Raw genomic sequence first — 20,168 nt, 5'->3', positions numbered from 1 at the left:
GTTGAAACTTTACGGTTGGGTGGTGTCTCAATAAACACGATACAGGCAGTGAAATCTTTATCACCTAAAAATGTAGGACATGTGTTGTTAACCACAGTGCTTGCACAGGCACATACTTCAATCTGTTACATTTTCACTGTAAACAAGACATGATGTGTCCCGTAATAACTGAATCCTCACCGACAATAAATCTCATGAGAGGCCGTACAAGCGCCCTTTTTGCACTCCACTATCCTGCCCATGACGGGTGTGTACAGGAACCATCAGAATTCAAACTATGGTAAACACTGCCCCAGCTCTGGGGCCCCCAACACACTTACCAAGGTAAGAGAGATGAGAGAGGGGAAAAAAAAGGATCTGACTCTCGCTTATCAACCCCAAATGTTAAGAAAATACCTGCAATTAGAAATGCAAACGGGAACCTTGGTATTTAATCAGAATAATTTCAGGCATGCCAGGATTAATAAACAGTGTCACACGCTATGCTGTGTACAAATTTCATTGTACAATAGTGACATCTCACCCTGAGTGACGAAGAATGACCAACAAGATGGCCAGAGAATCTGGGCCAATGTAAGATACATGTACCAAGGGCTGTTTCCTTCAAACCTAATTCACTGTTCCACTACAAACTGCAAATAAGTAGAGCTCATAGAGAATTTAATCAAATACTAATAAAGAAGTACACATAGATACAGACAGACTGACTTTCTCTTACTTCCTATCTATGGCAATCTAGGGCACTTTGATATCTGCAGATATTTGAACAGATAAAACTTGTGATGTGGCTAGAAGTTTCGAAGAAAGTAGTATGTTTTTACATGAATCAAAGTTCGTAAAAAAAAAAAAAAGGGTATCTGTTTCTTCAACGGTGAAACATAGTTTCCACATGCTTGAAGAAACTGTCAAATTTGCTCTAAAATGCACACATATGCATAAGATGCATGAAATAATGCTGTGCTAATGCAGTTTCAGTTGGGTTATGACGAAAATGTGAAACATTAGCTAAAAAAGGTATGGCAACAGTATTGTAATCTGAGAGTAAATTATTCATAGTTGCTGGGCAGTTTTTTTTTTTTTTTTTTTTAAATAATCGTTTACAAATTGGGCCACAACAGTAGCCATAGATCTCATGCAGCGAAATTGAACTGCTTGCAGCTTACAGGGAAGTACTACTGCTAAGGCATGATCGGTCATCACATAACATTTCATCTACCCATTACCTGAACAGGGAGAGTGCTTCAGGAATAAGAGTTGTGTATTATGATCACAATTATTTTACACTCTTGATCTCAAAATACGCTACTCCAAAACAACTCATTATCCTGGTAAATCATGTCATCCAGACAAGTTTCTTGGTAGACCCCTGAAATCAGACTACTTACCACAAACCTGTAAATACTGCTTTTGACTATCTGAAGACTATTGCTCCCATATTTGTAAGATTTTACGCCCATGAGGCACAACATCACATCATTGCACTTTACATGCATCTGTTTTTAGCTGACAGGTTCATTCTGTCTAACCCATTTCCCTAAAGTGAGCATCAAACGTGCCTGGAACTCGGTGAGAAAACTTCTAATGAATAACCTTACGACATTAACCCTGACTGACACCCCTCACCCTACGCACACGCCCCCTTCAACCGGCATCTCTCAGAAGCTCTGATGGAGGTGGACTTACTGTTGACATCTTTTAGAGCACTTTAGTTCGCTGACTCTAAAGATGGAGGGTCATGCCTGGAGGGCATCCCCACTTGTTTTCCATCATGATGCAGAAAGAGTGAGACAGAGGAGTATTACTCCGGTATTAAATTCCTGGCAGAGAGAGAGAGGGTCCTAGTGATCAATAACCATCTCCTCCGTACCCTACCCACCTCCTAATGCGACATTCTCTCTTTCCGACAGCCGATGCCGCTACACTTACTGGGCTCTTGATGGATTTTCATTTCCTGACAAGGATTTCTTTTCCCTGACACAAAGCTGACATTTGATAGCATTTTTTTTTTCTGGCTAATTTTTTCTCTCTATAGGTAGAAATGAAGCTCTCAAGGCTAGGTATTTGCAATGCATTTTTTGGCTACCAACCAGGTGTACCTGCTGTGACAAATAGCAGGCATCCTACTGTAAAACAGCAGCTTCATCAACTCAGCATGTGATGTGAACAGAATATGAATCTAGTCGAGCTAAGATTTACAACAATCTGAAGCAGACCAAATCAAAGTGTCATGGTAACCAGGGATTCTATCTCAGACGTGTGGTCCATTTTTTTCATCTCTTGAAGTCAGATGCTGTCACATGACCTCTCAAATAAAATGAATTGTGATTTTTTTTTCATGTCAAGAGCCAACAGACAGTTTATTTAAGTTTGAAATGTAAAATATTGATTAAACATGTTACATTATTCAGTCTAAATGCACAAAATAACATTTTTCATCATTTGCTTACACTAGTTTAACATATTAGGATTTATCCAAGAAATCCTAAAAGAAAAAAAAAATGAATTCAGGGAGGAAGATGCTTGAAATACAACAACAAAAAAGTCAAAAAGTCTTTCAAATCTTCTTTCAGATCTAATTCCCTAAACCCCAACACGTCATCAAAATACCGGTGGATAGAGCAGGATTTAAACATTCAAAGGATAATGATTCAGCTCCATGATTCAGGTTTCCTTGGAAAAGAGGAATCACATCACCAGAAAGTCTTGAGTGACCTGTCTACATCTACAAAACTCTTCCAAGAACTCTCATTTGTTTTATCTAACATGGTCTGGCGTACTGCTGTTATTAGTGGTCAATGCCATAAAAAATTCAGCCTGTCTAGCTCCACTGAGCCTCATCACTCATTTCCTGTGACGTCTTTCCAAATACCAACACACTTTTATCATGTCTGAAATTGAAGCTGGGCCAGTGAGTGCTAAGGCCAAGGTAGGGTGCCAGCTGGCGATCTTGTACACCAGCCGTCCCAGATCCATCCATGCTGGACTCCCTCCAACTGCGTCAAAGCTATGATTCTGCGAAAAGGAGGGGGATGGGATGGGTATAATGGGGAAGGAGCACAATCTACTGAGGGGCAAAATGTATGAGAGAAGTTTAGACGACTCCTAGAATTCTGACATTTCCCTCCCCAAATTCCTCCACCTACCGCAATTGGGTCAGAGAAGTCTGGAGTCTCAAAGAAGAGAACCGCCACGACGCCACACGCTGAAACCATGGCGATGATGAGGAGGATGATGATGACAGAGTAGCGATTCAGGAGCATGGCATACCTGCATGGGGAGAGATGGAGAGAGGAGATAAGATGCTGCAAGACAATGTCAAAATTTAGACACTGACATATTGCTAAACTGGGGGGTGTTTCATAAAGCTGTTCTTAAAGTTACGAACGACTTAAGAACGACTGGTGATCAGTGCTGATGTGCAATACTTATCAGAATTTCAATAATTCAACACAAGAACTGATCACCAGTCGTTCTTAACTCCCTCGTAACTTTAAGAACAGCTTTATGAAAATCCCCCCGAGGTAGTTATCATAAAGTAAGAGCTACGTGGATAAATATACATACACAACATAATTTGATAAAAAGATAAAAGCAAATATTGATGATTGAATAAATATTCATTAAAAAATTGACAAGCTTTTGGCCCATACAATTAAAATTGATGTTCATTGCCCTACAGATAGATAGGGGGAGAAGCCTTCAGCACAGCGAATGGAGAACAGATGAATTAAAAGATGGAGTAGACTCGATAGATTAATAATGGATGTGGACAACAGATGAAGTTTGGGTCAATAACACATATGCCATTCAGAGGTACATGCTGTAGAATAATTTCAAGCCTCACTTTGTGTGTGAATCTAATTCGTGTTGGAGATTGAATGGGTAGAATTGATGGTGATGGAGATGGCTGTAATGGTCTCACCTATGCTGGGCAAGAACATGGACAGAATTCATTAAGTACAGACTCTAATTATACCCAACTCTATGCTGGTCATGATCAGTCACTAACTACAGTGAGTAACAATCACAGAGGAAGCCTAGCCAATGAATGACAAGTTTGACATTTCGAGCAAGCTTTCAGCTTCAAGCATTTACACAGATTAAGCATCATTGAGGGACTTGTCCACAAAGTAAGCTTCCTTTTTTCTCTTCAGAGGAGAAATCTTTTCAAGCACACTTTAGCAACTACGATTCAATAATGATCAATTGCCTATCTTCCTTTTAAAGAGTACAGCCAAAATTAGTAACTAAGATGCCAGTTTACTTACATTCTCTTGTGAATATCAAACGAAAGAAAAAAGGATAAATCAGGAGAATTTTCTAATATTAAAAAGTCATATCTGGTCTTTTATCAAAATGCCTTGAAAATGTAAAACAATACAGTTAGCAGATTGGTTTCATTCTCTTATATCTTGATATAAACTGATCATATCATATTTTTTCTGAGTATGACAACAGCATGCTCCTCTAATAGATCTAGCAGAGCATAAAATATGCATTATGGAAGTCTTTCTGTTTTCTATCAACTAACATTCAAAGTTTGACAGTCCTTTCACACAAGAGTGTGCTCTGATTTAAGAATGTGACACGTACAAGCAAGACACATTTTTCCTTTGCATCCACTTACACCTCCAAACACATGATTATACAAAGTGGAAAATCATCATTTGATGCAATATTTGGTACCCTGGGGTACCAAATGAAAATTCGCCATTTTGTTGAATTAATTATTCTTTTTTCAGCGCTGTACCCTGGCTTACCAAAAAATGTGTCAAAAATTTTTTTAGTATTATTATGCACAAAAATGTTTTCTTATTTGTGATTATGCAACAATTAATGCATGCAACTGATAATAATTTTCTGCTCTGTTATAATCTTAACTGTTTGATATTATTGTACATATTATTGTTAGTACTGATTTTAAATTATGTTGAATTTGAATGAGATTGGAAAGTAAATTTTGTTTATTATCCAAGACAGTGTCAATTTGATTCATTAATGTTCTTGCATTGAGTGAATGAATGATCAAGTGTGCTTTTATTAAGAGAGCATAAAACATCTTACATACAAGAAAGAAACACAATGCTCTTATTGAATTTGAATCAAAGCAATGTTATTGTGGGCTAAATTTCTTCACTTTCAATTATGATCTCACAAATTTGGCATGACACAATTTTCTAATAAACTTCTTTCACAGTAACGTTTCAGTAACAGGATGAACAAGAATGTATGCTTTAACACAGCTCTTCAATTGAAATAAATATATCAAATTATGAATAATAAAATTATGAATATCAAATATTAATATCAAATATGATCTCACATAAATCATTTGGCAAAACACAATTTTCTCAAGAGTTTCAGTAACAGCAATGCCAGAACACTGGTCCTTGCATCTGCTGCTAGCACGGCCATCACTGCACGCAGACGCCATGACTATGGCCGTTGCGTTGGCGTAATGCTAGCATTCGTGCTTATAATCATGTAGCGCAGTGTACGTGTAATAATCAATTGCAGACGAAGTTGCCAGTCTACTACCCCGTAAATTAATGAATACAAAATGAAATAAGAAAATCATTTAAATGAAATATTTTTAATGATAACATTAGAAATCCACGTAAATATTTTATTAATCTAAGAAATAAATTCCAATTATTTAATTTGAACCTTTTTCTTTCGCATTTCATCTCTTATTATTGACCATTCGCGCACGCGTAGAAGATTATAAAGATGGCAGCCCCCATGATCAAATTTTGAAGAAGTACAGTTGATTTTGGGGTGAGTTTTCTGGGCTTTCAGTGATTTTTTTTTTTCTGAAAATAAAAGTTACGGTAGATGATGTTTACAAAACGGTGTGGTGCTAGAAATTACTTCGAAAAACACCTATGGTGCTAGTTCATTGCGACGACTTTGCTGTATCCGAATTCGGAATCGGCGCATCTAAATTCGGATACGCATTATAAATAATGGGCATGAGATGGCGCTATACAACGCGGTACCCCGGGTTACAACGGTACCCCGGCGTACGGCGTGCCGAATCATTTATTGAATACTCCACACCAATATGTAAGCATTTTTTTCTATCATCACTTCAAGCATTGTCTATGATAGTCTCATCCTCTGCATTAATCCAACTCGTTTCTATCTTGAGTATCAAAAAAGGTTTTGTATTGAATATACCTGTGTACACTGTATCAATTATCGCCTGGTTACTTTCTCAAAAGTGCATCTCATTAATTGTTTATTAACATTGATTATGAAACAAATGCAGAAAAGTTTCTGCCCACAAACAAATAAAAGTACGGGTGTATACTTTAAAACATGATATTTTCGCGGCATGAAATTTTCACGAATTGGTGCCGACAGACTTTTTTGCGGCATGCAGTTTTCGCGAGTTGCCATTTACATTCAATGTGTATATTCTAGACAAGAACCTTCACGTGCATTTTAATTTCGCAAATCTTGGCTCTCGCGAAATTTGCGAAATCAAAATGCACCTGAACATTCCTCCTTTTACAGTAGATGATGACCCATTCACAATAGTAACCAGGAAGATCTTTGCAAACTTCTTGTGAACTCGGAAGGGAGAAGTTGGAAGGCTGGACGTTAGACCATCAGGAATTTGAGAGAGCCAAAAATAGGTATCACCCTTTAATCCCTGCGAGTCTTTGCAACCATCCCTTAATTCTCTCTTGCTTTCCCTTTCTTTCTCGCTCTAAAGGAACATGGGGTGGGGGCAGACAGCTTTGAGAAATATGAAGGGGGAATGAAAAGCTGATGGACAACTACTGGCCAGGTCAAAAAAAAAAAAAATGCCGGCTGCCATCTCATCCCCAGTCTGTCATTCTCAAAGAAGCATTCTGGGTCAGACTGATTTGTGCCACTCCTGCACAACTATTTGTGTCATTTTTCTTCTGATGTAAATCCTCCTCTGTACATCCATTACACTTTTGTTCCCAATGTCTGATGTCATCCAACGTAAGGTTAAGTTTGACTCTATTGAAAGATATGCACAGTATTTGTAGCATTCTGCATATTCTTTATATAGCACTCAGATTTCAAAGATGTACATCTGTGCACAAATACAGTATGCATGGAAGTTACAGTTATGACAATATTCACTGCCCTGATGAGCAAATTGTCAAGAGAAAGAACTCAAAGTTTATGTGTGGCAGGTAAGCTGAAGATCATGACATTCTCAATTTGCAGCAAAATTCCTAACAGCAAACTGCCTATAAATTGTTATACAAAAGTATAATGTTGCCAAGAGCATAGATGAACAACATTTAGTGACAGCATTTACTGGGAAATTGGAGGATGTCTCTTTCCTCATCTTTTGCTAGTACTTGTTTTACATTCATAAGCATTTATACATAACAAATTTAAAAGAATTAAAGATATTTTAAGACAAGGACAATAACTTATACTGTTGTATTCTAGCCTGGAACCTGAATGTGATGTGATGTGATGTATTTTCACACTTTCACTTCCTGTGGAGTACTGTATAAATTTGCCTTTGTGTCTAACATTTACCATCACATTTTCCACTAAAGAGAACATTGCTTTACCACATGTTCACACAGACACCATGTGGCGCCATGCAAGTGGGAAGGCAACTACAGGCATCTGAGCGTTCACAATGAATTGAATTTCAATTACCCCGGGCTGAAGTTTTAATCACCATGATTTCATGGTTCACTACTTCTTGTGAGAAACATTCACCTCACTCCCATACTGGTATCATCAGAACATGCCCTTATATGCCCTGTTTCTGGCAAGGAATGTAAAACAAGCTGTTGGCACACAGCACACATACGAAGATCAATTCCAAGTGGCAGTTTGTTTGTCTTTCAACATTCGATGAATAGAATTTAATTAGTTTGGTGTAACCCGAACCACTTCCAGAACACTTTATTGATGACATGGAGAAATGGGGGGGAGGGGGGGGGGGGGGTATCAAGAATGTTTGAGAGATATAGAAAGTGGGTGAGATAGAGAGAGAAGGGAGTGACAATCGGTGACAGCCAATGGATAACTGCATGGATAAAGGAAGGTTAGGAAGAGAAGCAGGACAGAAAGATGAGAGAAATAGATCTTTGGGAATAAGTCAGAGACTGAACAGGTGATGGAGGAAACAGAACTCCTCCCTCGTCAATCTAAGGAATCATATCATGGACCTCTCACAGTCACAGTAGGATGGGGCAAACTAATATAATTCAGAAGCAGGGTGACAACTTTTAAATCAAATTGCAACCAAACTTGAAGTGAAAACTTATGTGGTGGTCATTAGACCCTTGTAACTTTTTCACCAACCATTTAACAGGTGCATCTAATATGGCACTAAAATATAGCCCTACTAGTCTTAGAGACTCCAGTGTTAGTAATTGTCTTTCCTCCTTAGTTGCATCAGAAAGAATCACAAACATACTTCTCAAGAAGGAACATCCTTGTGTCATTCTTCTCAAAAGCTACTATAATCAATACAGTATATCCCCAAAATAATTACAATCAGATTTTTGCATTGATAACTTCCAATATGATGAAACTGTCTGAATGCTATTTCAGGGTCTTAAAATATAACATCTTAGCTAATATTTGGAAGAAAACCCTATTCAATTTGGTTAAGTGGTCACAGGTGAATCGTTGTGAAGCATGTCATGGATGTGATTCTTCCAAGTTTAGCACATGGATGCTCTTGGAACTGCATATCGATGTGTGAATACAATGAACAGAACTTGGAGGGAAGGGATTCCTGACATGCTCTACAAAAATCATCATTTCTCTTAGACCACTGAAGCAAATCAATTAGGGTTTTCTGCAAGAGGTGGGTAATAAGTTATAGTTTCATACCCTGAAATTGTATTTGGATTGATTGACTATTTTTAAAGTTATCATTGCAGAAGGTCCAGTTGTAATGGGGGGGGGGGGGGAAGAGACATATGGTATACAATGTATTCCAATCAATCTTCCAACAGATTATTTTCCCTTTGAACAAATATCTGCAATGATGCCCTTGATAGAGTTTTCTGTTTGTTTGTTTGTTTGTTTGTGTAGTACAGCATGTATTGCTATAACATTATAGATATATGATCACAATACCATAAAACCAGAAACATTTGTGGCACGAAACTTTTGCGAATTGGAACCAACTGCCTTTTTCGCAGTACGAAACTTTCGCAAATTACTTTCACGTTTTTACCTGGCTCCCTGCGAAATTTGTGACAGTTTCATGCATGCTAAAATGTCTGGTTTTACAGAAGTCATCTGAGGTGAGAACAGTAAACCTTCAGGTCATCTCTACACTAGCATACAAATAATCAGTCCAAGACAAATTTTACCCAAGAAATGAAATTGCCTAAGAGCACCATTTTCATTACAAACAACATTGTTGTTAGGCAACCTGCCCTTTAAGAGCGATTATGAAGCAAAGCCTAGAGATAAAGCAATCTGGATGGAGTGATGTAAGATCCAGGGTAGCCCAAAATTCACAGGGTAATAAAAAGGTGTCACAGTAAGTGGAGATTAGAGGGTAAGAATATTGCAGAGTGCAGAATATAAAAGGCAGTCGGGAGATAAAAGCTACTTGGGCACAGAAGCCAGGAGAATTAACTATCCCCCTGAGGAATGGCATGAGAAAAAGTTGAAAATTTGTCTTGACAGACGAAGTGATGGTTATCACAGAGAAATATGAGTAATGTTGAATTCATCATGACTCAAAATGTAAAAAATATGAAAGGAAAGAATGCACAGACTCCTTCTACCCATTCCCATGAACTCTATAATGACACGGCATGATTCAGAGACTTCCCAACATATGTATCACTTCCTTGTTTTCAAACCATTCATTAGTTCTCAGAAATTGATGCTGGACTCACTGAGACATTCACAATGATCATCTTTGTGGCTAGATACAATTGCGGGATGTTTTGAAGAATGAATTCATCACATTCTGCATGAGTGGCATGATCATCTATACCTTTGTGGTTTGAAAAGCATGATAGTTTTCAAGGGCGGATCCAGGAATTTCACACAGGGGAGGGGCCTTTACAAAATATAAGGGGGGCACACGCCTCCCCCCCCTATTTTTTCTTTTTAGTTCTTTTGTTTTAACAAAAAATAAAGAGGGGGTGCGCACCAGGTGCGCCCCCCTCTGGATCCGCCACTGGTTTCACAACATTGTATCATAGCCTTTATAACATTTAGCACGTCCATTACCCGCTGATATACGCATCAATGACTAACAAAGTCTGTGGATTGTGGGAAGTGTCCTCTACAGTTTTATTGACAATTCAATGAGATGCTTGGACTGGAATTCTTTTGAGATATTCTTCAGTCTAGAGAAATAATTGCCCCCCCCCCCCCCAAAAAAAAAAAAAAAAAAAAATGGCTCATCATCTGAGTCCTCTTGTTAATACAATACTCTTACTACAGTGTCCCTCCTTTGATCCATACAATAACAGCCACATGTGTTAACAACTGGCGACATGCATTAAAGAAGAAAGAAGATTGCTTTACATGTCGCTGGCTTTGATGGGGAAGACGCGTCTCTTCCTACATCCATGCGTTCCACGAAACGAAGATTAGATTGGGCAAGGTTTCTTGTAACTGACATATCACATTCTGGCATCAATACCATCTGAGTAATGGGACATCAAGGTCTGTGTCTCTGATAAGTTGGATTAATATTCTAAAAATAAATGCTCCTCTCAATTACATGTATCATATTTTTTCTTCAATGCGATGGCAGGGTAGTACTAATGTTACAAAACTGGTGCAGAGAAGAGAGAGGAGTAGACTGGACATTATGTACCTACAGAGACATTATCATCTCTTGCTACCATGACAAGACTGACAAGATTATCAGACAAGGTAATAATCGGGGGGGGGGGGGGGGGGGGGTTCAGTTCTCTTCTCTTCTTCTTTTTATTGAGAAGGGAGAACTACAACATCCAATGTTTTCATGAGATGAGTAACCAGATCAAATGACTTAGGAGTCAACTCAATGAAGATGCAATGGCTGTATGCTTCCTTTCCAACTCACTCTCAGTAACGGCAATGTTGTTGTTGGGTTTTTTTCTCTCTTTCTCTTCCATTATATCTTTGTCTCATCCCAGTAGAGTTCTTTGCTGCAGTCACTTGTCCCTAACAGGATTCTACATTAGAGAAGAGGCTATATTAAACACAAATAAAATCAAGAACTTTTGGTCCTTTAAGCAGGGCTTGACATTATCAGTGGCCCAGTGCCACTGAAAATTGATGTTGAGGAATCAAACTCCAAAAAACAAACTGTTATCTTTTGGTGGCCTAATTGGGTAATTCAAATTAAAAATGGATTGCTTTGTTTCTTTTCATTTAGGGCTACTACATTTCATTTTTAGGCTACCAAAATTTCAAATTTTAAGATTTCAGTGTTAGACTGAGTCCACCACCAGAAAAAACAGTTAGCATGGAGCCCTGCTTTAACTAACTTTCTTTGCAAGAATGTGTTGTGAATTCTCATATATATAAAAAAAAAAAAGAGTTTACAACATTTTTGTAGTGAGAGCACAATAATGCTCCAAATAATATCTCATATTTTGCATCATTTCTCCCTAAAACAAGGAGGTGAATTAAGGTTTGGTGATATCACTAGCTACTCATCAGCGTGTAACCAAAATCCATATCAGGTCTAAGAAGCATGTATGCTTATACATCATTACTGCTACTATTGTAAACATTTAGCAAAAATTATGCAAAAATATACATAACAAGCAAACAAAAATACATCATCGTACACATACTTGTTGTGCACATACATGTTGTACTTAAATGGAACTTAAGAAGTGTTCCCACCAAAAAAAAAAAGAAAAAAAAAAGCTGTGAATACCCATTTTGATTTCCTACATGTGAATTCCTGAATAATACACTCAAAAGTAGTCTGGTTGAATACACCAAAAAAGCATATAACATATGCAATTTGAAAGTCACTGGAAACTTTTTGATATCCACAATCTGGATATTTCTCCATTGTGTTTTTACTTTCTGTATTTTACTTTTGCATTTGTCCTATTATACTATACTTGTCATAAAAGAAATGAGTACATGCAAAATTATACAAAAAAATTGCACAAAGATCTCTTTATCATCAATTGAATACTGAAGACCATAAGATATATTGAAAACCAGGAGTGCCAATGTAAAATATGTATGAATGTTGCACCTCTCTTTTCCAAAATCCTACCATTTCCATACCACTAAAATTGAAAAAGCATGTCATTCTTACACAAATCTGAAAATCATGGATAATTTTGATACAAAATCCCTGAAAATTTCCATACAACTAAAATCTTGAATTGAACATCTTTGATGAGTCAGAAATCAAGCCCTCGGGTTATCACTTATTCAAAGCTCTTTCATATTAAATAGATAAACTTTTCCTGGCACTGATTCAGACAAAAACCTGAGAAGTTTGTTCTGCCCATCTCTACAAACTAGATAGAAAGAAGTATGCCATGTCATCTCAACATTGCAGGCATAGTCTTATACGATATCCTTTCTACAAAGTTGTGGATATGGATAAAAAAAGTCTTGAATCCATCACCAAGACGGCTATCTGATACACCTATCGCTACATCAGAACTGCTTTGTCTGGCTACTCATATCTCCATGCAATGAAGATTTGATGTAGATGAGTTGTGAATGGATGCAGTTAGCCTTCGCTGTCCTACATCACATGGTATACATTGTTCCTGATACTTCAGTTCCTAGCATTTAGCTGAGTGAGATTGCGGCTTTCATCTCCCTTTTCAAATTTAAATGAAGACTCAAATATTTGACATTTATCTTACACACAAATAAAAAGTTATTCATGAAGAATACTTGAGGTATGACAGATTCCACAGCATGAATGCAATCAAATGTGTCTACAGTTATTCAGTGCTACAATGTAAGTCAACATATCTAAAAAATTGGATTTTTGAAAACACATTCCCTTAGCATTGTTTTGCTTAAGAAAAAAAAAAATCAAGAAGTAGTTGCTACCTGATTTTACCAAAAATTTCTTCTGAATAATTGAAAGCATAGTGAATTAAACCTTTGTCTACTCTATGATTAGGTTACAACATAGAAGTAGGATTGCCATGTATGCAATATAATCATCTACGTGGAAAATTCTATGTGAAGCACAAATCAGATTGTTCCTTGTTCTCACGTTTTCAAGCCCTGAGTTTAATTTCAGTGGTGTTTTGGGTCTGTAAACTATAAGAAACCTAACATCAGAGTGCACTAAATGTTTAATATTCTTACTTACAAAGTTTCAAAACTAAAAGTTTCTCATCTTCTTCATTTTGTAAATTGGCCCAAAAATTAAGATAGTCATTAAGGAAGAAATCCTATGATTCTGATATGATGATAGATCATGATAGACTGTCAAATTCAGCTGTATCATAAAAACCTAGTTTTCGTCCTTCTGGCAAGTGCTGAAATATTTGAGGAGTGGCCAATGCCCTTTGTGGTATACATAGAAGGCTTGCAGAAAACAAATCCTTTCCTCAAGAGATGGGTATCACAAAGATACCCTATCGTTCCGAGTGCAGAACAAGCCTCACTCTTTAATCAGTGCTGATGAGACAAACTGGCATTAAATGTCACTGCCCTGATGCCCTTTTCCCCTAATGACGCAGACAGACCCCACTTGGAAAAAAAACTCTGTCCATGACCTATAGTGGGTTTTACTTTTCTGTCTGTCTGTCTGCCTGTCTGTCTATCTCTCTCTCTTTCTCTCTTTGATTCATCATCAGATTTACCATCCATGCTCAAATCGAATAATTTCAGTGGCAGAAAAAAAAAATCTACATCAAGAAATAACCTTTGGAACTGTGATACAAACACAGACAAAACGCCTGATAATTTGCATTCTAGCACAGGGTTTCATACCTGTGTAAATACGGAGGGTACGGTCGCACAAACATTATCAATCACACTGACAAATTACCAACAGAAAGAGTGACAACATACTTCAATCTTCCACCAACATAAAAACATTGACTACACTACATTTTAAACAGGCTTGACTGTTAGAAAACACACATCTTTTTGCCAGAAAAGAAGGGGAAAAAAAAACGGAAAGAAGTTAGAGCTAACCTAGTAACCTGATGCATAGCTGCTCCACAAAATTAATGCAGTATTCTCCTTTTTTGAGCATTTACCCAGAGTTGGAAACAGAGAAAAAAACACCAAGAAAGCTGATACTGACAAAAAAAGAAGTAAACACACACACACCTGCTCCAGTTTCTGCTATTGATTGTCACAGAATATGTTAATTGAGGGGAGGGAAAGGCAATATGTTTTCTTCCTATGTACCAGGTGAAACAGAAGTCGTTTTCTATCCACCTGCCATAGAAATCCAATAAGAACAGACATGTTGCTATGTAAAGACTACAATGACAATTCAAGGGACTGAAATACTCTTAGGATTTTGTACAATGTTTCACAATCATGTATCTCTCAAAAGTTGATCAACATCACGGAATTTGATGGTAAGAAACCAAACTATTTTATGTGGATTGAATGCATTTACAGCAATATTAGTAGAACACACCAGTGGAAGTTTGAGAAAATCAGAGAATCTGTTCAAAAGTTATGGATTTTGGTGCAGCCATCACTGGATGAGAAGACTACTAAAGTTTGTGATGACACATATGAAGAATGATATAAGGAAAATATAGAGAAAATTCATCAATCCACAATTATCCTAGGATTTCATTCACCTTTAACCCACTGAGGACGGTTTGATTTTGCTATGCAACATGCATTTCCCATAGACACCCGCCCTAGTATACTCGAGACTCGTCCTCAATGGGTTAACAAAGAGAAATTGAAATGTATGAGGGATTGCAACATTTCTTCTCCATGCTTCTTGTATTTTCCAATTTCAAACTATTCATTGTGTCCCTAATCGAGTAAAAGTGAAGTATGGCTGTGATTCAATTGTTGTTAATTTTATAACAACAAGTAATTTTTGTTTTGCAAACAACGGTGAATTTTGAGACACCTAACAGTTCTGGACAGTGCTAAAGGATTACTCATTAAAATGATCCTCCTATCCAATTTGCATATAAAACTGAGAAGTGTATAAAATCATAACAATTCAATGATTGAGAAGAGGTAGATTACTGGAATGATATAAGAGAAATGCCAATTTTTAGATCTATGACATAATACTGGTACAAATCAGCTTTGAAATGTAATACTGAAATATCAATTTCCATATATCAGACTATGAAAAATAATCTTCTTTCCATTAGCATACAAAGATCCTGATCAATTTTGTCCGTGGTCTCAAAAAGGGCATGAGACCTCTTCCACCCACTTTAACTGTTCATGACTTGCCATAGCGGGAAGGGTTTAATCCAAGCTCATCTGGTTAGGAGTAAGTAATACGGGATAAGAATCTAACCCATAAAGTGTGAGTTAATGCACTCCTGGAATAATTTCTGCCATCATCTCCTTCCCAGGTACTGCTTTCTTTACTCCCTACCCCACTTCCATCATATTGCTTCAGTTTCTGGAGCTGCATTTCATCGCCAGAGGCATTTACTTAACTTATTTTTCATGAGCGCAAATATGAGTTGAAGTCCCTTCCTGTTAAAGTCCCTGGTGGCCACTAAACTTATTCTATCAAAATGCAAAAAAGGAATTCCTACAAAATAGGAAAACCTATTTAATTGAAAAAAGGGGGAAAACTGAATGCAAATTTAGCTGGCATGTCATCAAGTTACCTTCATCAAAAAAAAAAAAAAAACCTCAGTCTGTGTCAGATGAAATAGGACCCAAATGGGAGAGAAAAATTGATACTTCAGTATTTAAAGACTTAAAGAGGAGGAAAGAGGGCAACAACCTTCTCTTCCTTCAATGAACATCTGAATTCAAGACAGACCTATCCATCAAAGCCATTACCATCACTAGTCTCAGCACAAAGTCTCTCAAATTGCCTCAAAAATCTTTCCACAAATGTAAATGATACACAGAACAAAAAAGTCTGATGCACAAACATCATACATGAGAACTAGTAACATATATTGACAAAGACACTATGAATCTTACATGAGAGCAACATCTGACTCTCGCCATAATAAAATATCATTCACAGTAGCATGTTTGAAGAGAAAATGGGTTGACTGAGCAAGGCTAAAGACATGAGTAGAAGGGAAAACACTTGCAGATATTCAGAGAGGAGACTTTCCCTGGGAAGAAAAATTGATCACAGATTGCCTGGAAGGATTTCCTGTTTCTGGAAGATGTTTACAGCCCGATGTGAAGCAATCATTGCCAGCTATAGGAATGACCGGTATGAGGGGAGAGACAACACTAATGGGGCTAAAGTTAGCCAAGCGGCCCTTGTTAGAAAGCACTGCTAGATGAAGAATTGACTCTTGATGAAAACATTCCACTTGCTCACTGGAGTACACCCTCAAATCAATTTTATTCGTTCATTATCATTGAATGCTTTGCATAGGTGACAACAGCAGCAATCAGTAAAACAAAGATGTTTTGATCATTCTTGTGAACAATTGTGTGATTTTGAAATATTTTTATAAGGATTTGAACACTAAGGGGTTATACAGTATCGGTTGAGGTGAGAATTAAGTTTTTAACTTTTGTGAGATAATTAGAAACCACTCTATGCAATGTTAAAGAGCATACAATTCTAAAAGGAATTGAAAGTTTATCAGATGAAAATTGTTTTTGAAATGGCCGAGACATCTTAAAACAAAGCAAAACAAAGCAATCCTATAGAAAAGGTGGGTCCCACCTCTTATAAGGATCACTTTGTTTTGGACATCTCAGCCATTTCAAACCCCATTTTCATCAAATAAATTTTGAATTAATCTTAGAATTACATGCTCTTTTATATTTCATGAGGTTTCTCCTCATCTCACAATAAAAGTTGGAAACCTGAAGCCCCATCTCGACCAAACCTAGGGCCTAAACCATCCCTTTAAACGTTGCCTGCAATGTCCTGTGACTGTTTTCCCTCAAAAACACAGAAAGAGAATAATGAAACTGACCGCTGCTTTACACAAAGTTTGGCTACTGTCCAACAGAAATGAATAACATGCAGAAAGCAATACTTCAGGCAGAATGGTGACTGAAAATATTTTTATAGAACGTGGAAACTACAATGACAACGACTCATCAATGAAAGGGGGAAAACAGTACCTTGATTTCATGATATGGAATGGTTGATTTGGAAGGTGGCCACGGCAGCTGATTTAAAGTTCACTTCCAAATCAGCATGCTGATTAGCTCCACATATTATGCAAACTCATAAATATCTACTCTTTGGAGGGAGATGTGTAAGATGAAAACAGGAAAACAAAGCCCACAAATTGCTCAATACCTGAGCTTAGTGGGGCAAATGAAAATATTCAAGCCATTTGAATGTCTATCAGTAATTCTGCAAATCTGGTATTCCATTGGTAGCTCTGGTATGAAGACGTGATATTTACAACACCCCATTTCCTTATTTCCATAAAATGTCTCTTGAGTCAAAGTTTCTCACAGGCGGTCTTTCCTCTGGGCTCTACTCAAGAGTTATCTGACATCATGTTTTTAGACATCTTTTTAAAAATCTGCAAGAGTTATATCGTAAAATGCAAGGAAAAGTATAAAATTTAGTACAAATGAAATAAGGAGAACCATACCCTAGACATTATATGTGTCAATGTACCACGACAAATCAACTAAAAAGAACTATATCCTAGACATCACCTACAAAGACTTAAAAGGTTGAGGCGTGAATTTTCTTCAATTTGTCTCCCTCTACAAATGAAATTTGTAAGATCGCAACTGCTGATCTGTAATATTTGCTTGCTTACTTAAAAGGCTGTATTAATGTATCGGATAGCAGTAGGATGCTGTGTTAGAATGATTTACTAGAATTCAAGTGATCACAGTTTTCTTCATAATCATTCATCCAACTGAGCTCAAATTTCACTCATCTTTGGTGTCATTCTCCTGCTTTCACTGATTTTAAATCATTTACCCCAATCTCCAGATGTCGGCAGCTGAATGTAGGTTGCTACAAAGCCACTCGCCCTTTTGCCTTGAGCAAATAAATTAAATCTGCCAGGCAAGTTTATAATGTGTATTTGCAAATTCAGACTATGGAGCCCTTACTTTTGTATAAGTGGGGAAAAAAAATATATAGTATAATGCTCTGGATGGGGAGACTGATAATTCTAATATTGACTGGGAGTCTGTGCATGATCATGTGACTTAAAAATTCAAACTTTTTGGCTCATCATATAATGAATATTTCACCACAAATTACTATATTACTTCGATTACCTTAGCCTTGAAATAGGGTAATCACAATGATATTGGGGGAGAAAGGACATGCAGTTGATAAATTATTGACCAAAAATATGACTTCTAGCATATTTTTGTGTATAAAACAATGGAAGGTATGTGAAATTATTATATTTCACCTTTTGTAATTTGTATATGTGGGAGTGACCAATGACATATTCACTGAAACCTGAAAGAAAATGACATTCCATAGCTTTTTATCTGACATTCCATTCATCTCAAATCATTTTACAAATTCAACTTGAATACAGAGGAATCAGTTGAAAAAAAAAATAGCACAGTGCCTGGGAGAAAGGCTATCATTACTATCAGAGAGGTTTCTTGACTACTTGATATAGTAAAGAATATCATTAAAGTGACTAAGAACTGCAAATTCTTCTCGGATCAGAAAGCTATCAGATATCAGTAAGAGGTTTCTGAAGAAATCCTGTTGAGCTCATTTTCCTCTTACCTTTCTCTCTTCTCTCTCTAAACACACAGTGTTTTCTTTCTTGCTTTCATTCCGCATGCTCAATACATCAAAAACCTTGTTAAGTTTATACTGCTGAGAGATGGAACAAAACAACAACATTATATGTTGATACAGTGCTCTGATGCAGAGGAGAAAGAAAGAGAGAGAGAGAGAGAATGAAACACAAAGCATTGTAGATTACAGAGTTTGAGTTGACAATATTCATTTCATTCTAACGAGAAAAAAAAAAGGTATCTGCCTTGGGCTAGTATCTAAAGGAGATGATTTCTAGAGATTCTTCTACAGGCAAGAACTCTTCAATGCATGTTATTCTCTTATCATGCACTTATCACCTACTTGTAGGCTATTGAGCTTGTAATGGGATTGCATTTTTCAGGTGTTTGCATGATTACAATGCGTCACTCAAGAACATTTCCTCTCTAGTTTCCTTTAACCCATCAAATCCTGGCAGGCTTTGCTGCAAAAATTATTTTTTGTTATCATTAGCTGCATTCACACACACGCAAAAATAACAATTTTTGCCAAACTATACGAAAAACTGTTCATTCTTTTGTGTAGACACATAAAAAAAGTTACCTCTTGCGATGTGTGCATCATGATGAAAAAAAAAATTCAGTTCTGCATGATTTTCTTTTTAAAACTCTGACAATAATTTGCCATGTGTGGTGGGTGGAACCACAGAAAACAATGATTTCTTTGGTGTGAAACACATGAAGAAACCATTCCCCAATTTTTTAATCCCATAATGCAACTCGCCACACACAGGTATGCACACTTGGATGCCCAGAGTAACGTTCCAGTCACTGTTCCAGCATGCAGAGTCGGAATCAAAACATTCATTTGTAGCCTCATTATTTTTTTTTTCAATGTATGTGAATGGTACCAAATAAAATTGAATTTTGCATCCAAAGCATATCCAAAAATATCCAAAACAAAGCAATCCTAATAAAGGTTAGACCAACCTTTTCCTAGGATCACTTTGTTTGACTATGTTTTTGAATATCTCAGCCATTTCCACACCAATTTTCATCAAATAAACTTTGAATTCCTTTTAGAATCATATGCTTGTTAACATTTCATAAAGTGGTTTCGAAGTATTTTGCAAAAAGGCTGAATCATCACCTCAACCAATACTATACCATCCCTTTTAATACACAGACTCTTCTCGGTCACTGCTGCCCAAACCTGATTAGAAAAATATGTTTGGGAAAAGATTATTCATGTTTGCTTTCAGATGTACAAACTTAACTTGAATAACCTGAAGCATGTTTCTAAACATGTTTACAAATGTGCTCTTTTGCAAGTCTGAAACCCATTGGAATGAAAAGGAGAAAGGAGAGGACGC

At 36.9% G+C, this 20,168-nt stretch overlaps 1 protein-coding gene across 3 annotated transcripts in view; it reads right to left on the bottom strand.

Moving 5' to 3' along the window:
* LOC139745602 (protein dispatched homolog 1-like) overlaps window positions 1-20,168 on the bottom strand; it is a 111,608-nt gene that overhangs the window by 32,621 nt on the left and 58,819 nt on the right. For all 3 annotated transcript variants that reach the window (XM_071655996.1, XM_071655994.1, XM_071655997.1), the window contains one exon: window positions 3,144-3,267. In XM_071655996.1, coding sequence (XP_071512097.1) covers window positions 3,144-3,267 — 124 coding nt within the window. The remainder of the gene's footprint in view (window positions 1-3,143; window positions 3,268-20,168) is intronic.

This window comes from Diadema antillarum, unplaced genomic scaffold (assembly GCF_040938485.1).
Source record: "Diadema antillarum isolate AM-2024a unplaced genomic scaffold, OU_Dant_1.0 seq00001279_RagTag, whole genome shotgun sequence".
NCBI classification, from domain to species: domain Eukaryota; kingdom Metazoa; phylum Echinodermata; class Echinoidea; order Diadematoida; family Diadematidae; genus Diadema; species Diadema antillarum.
This window is presented reverse-complemented; position numbering and strand designations above follow the sequence as displayed.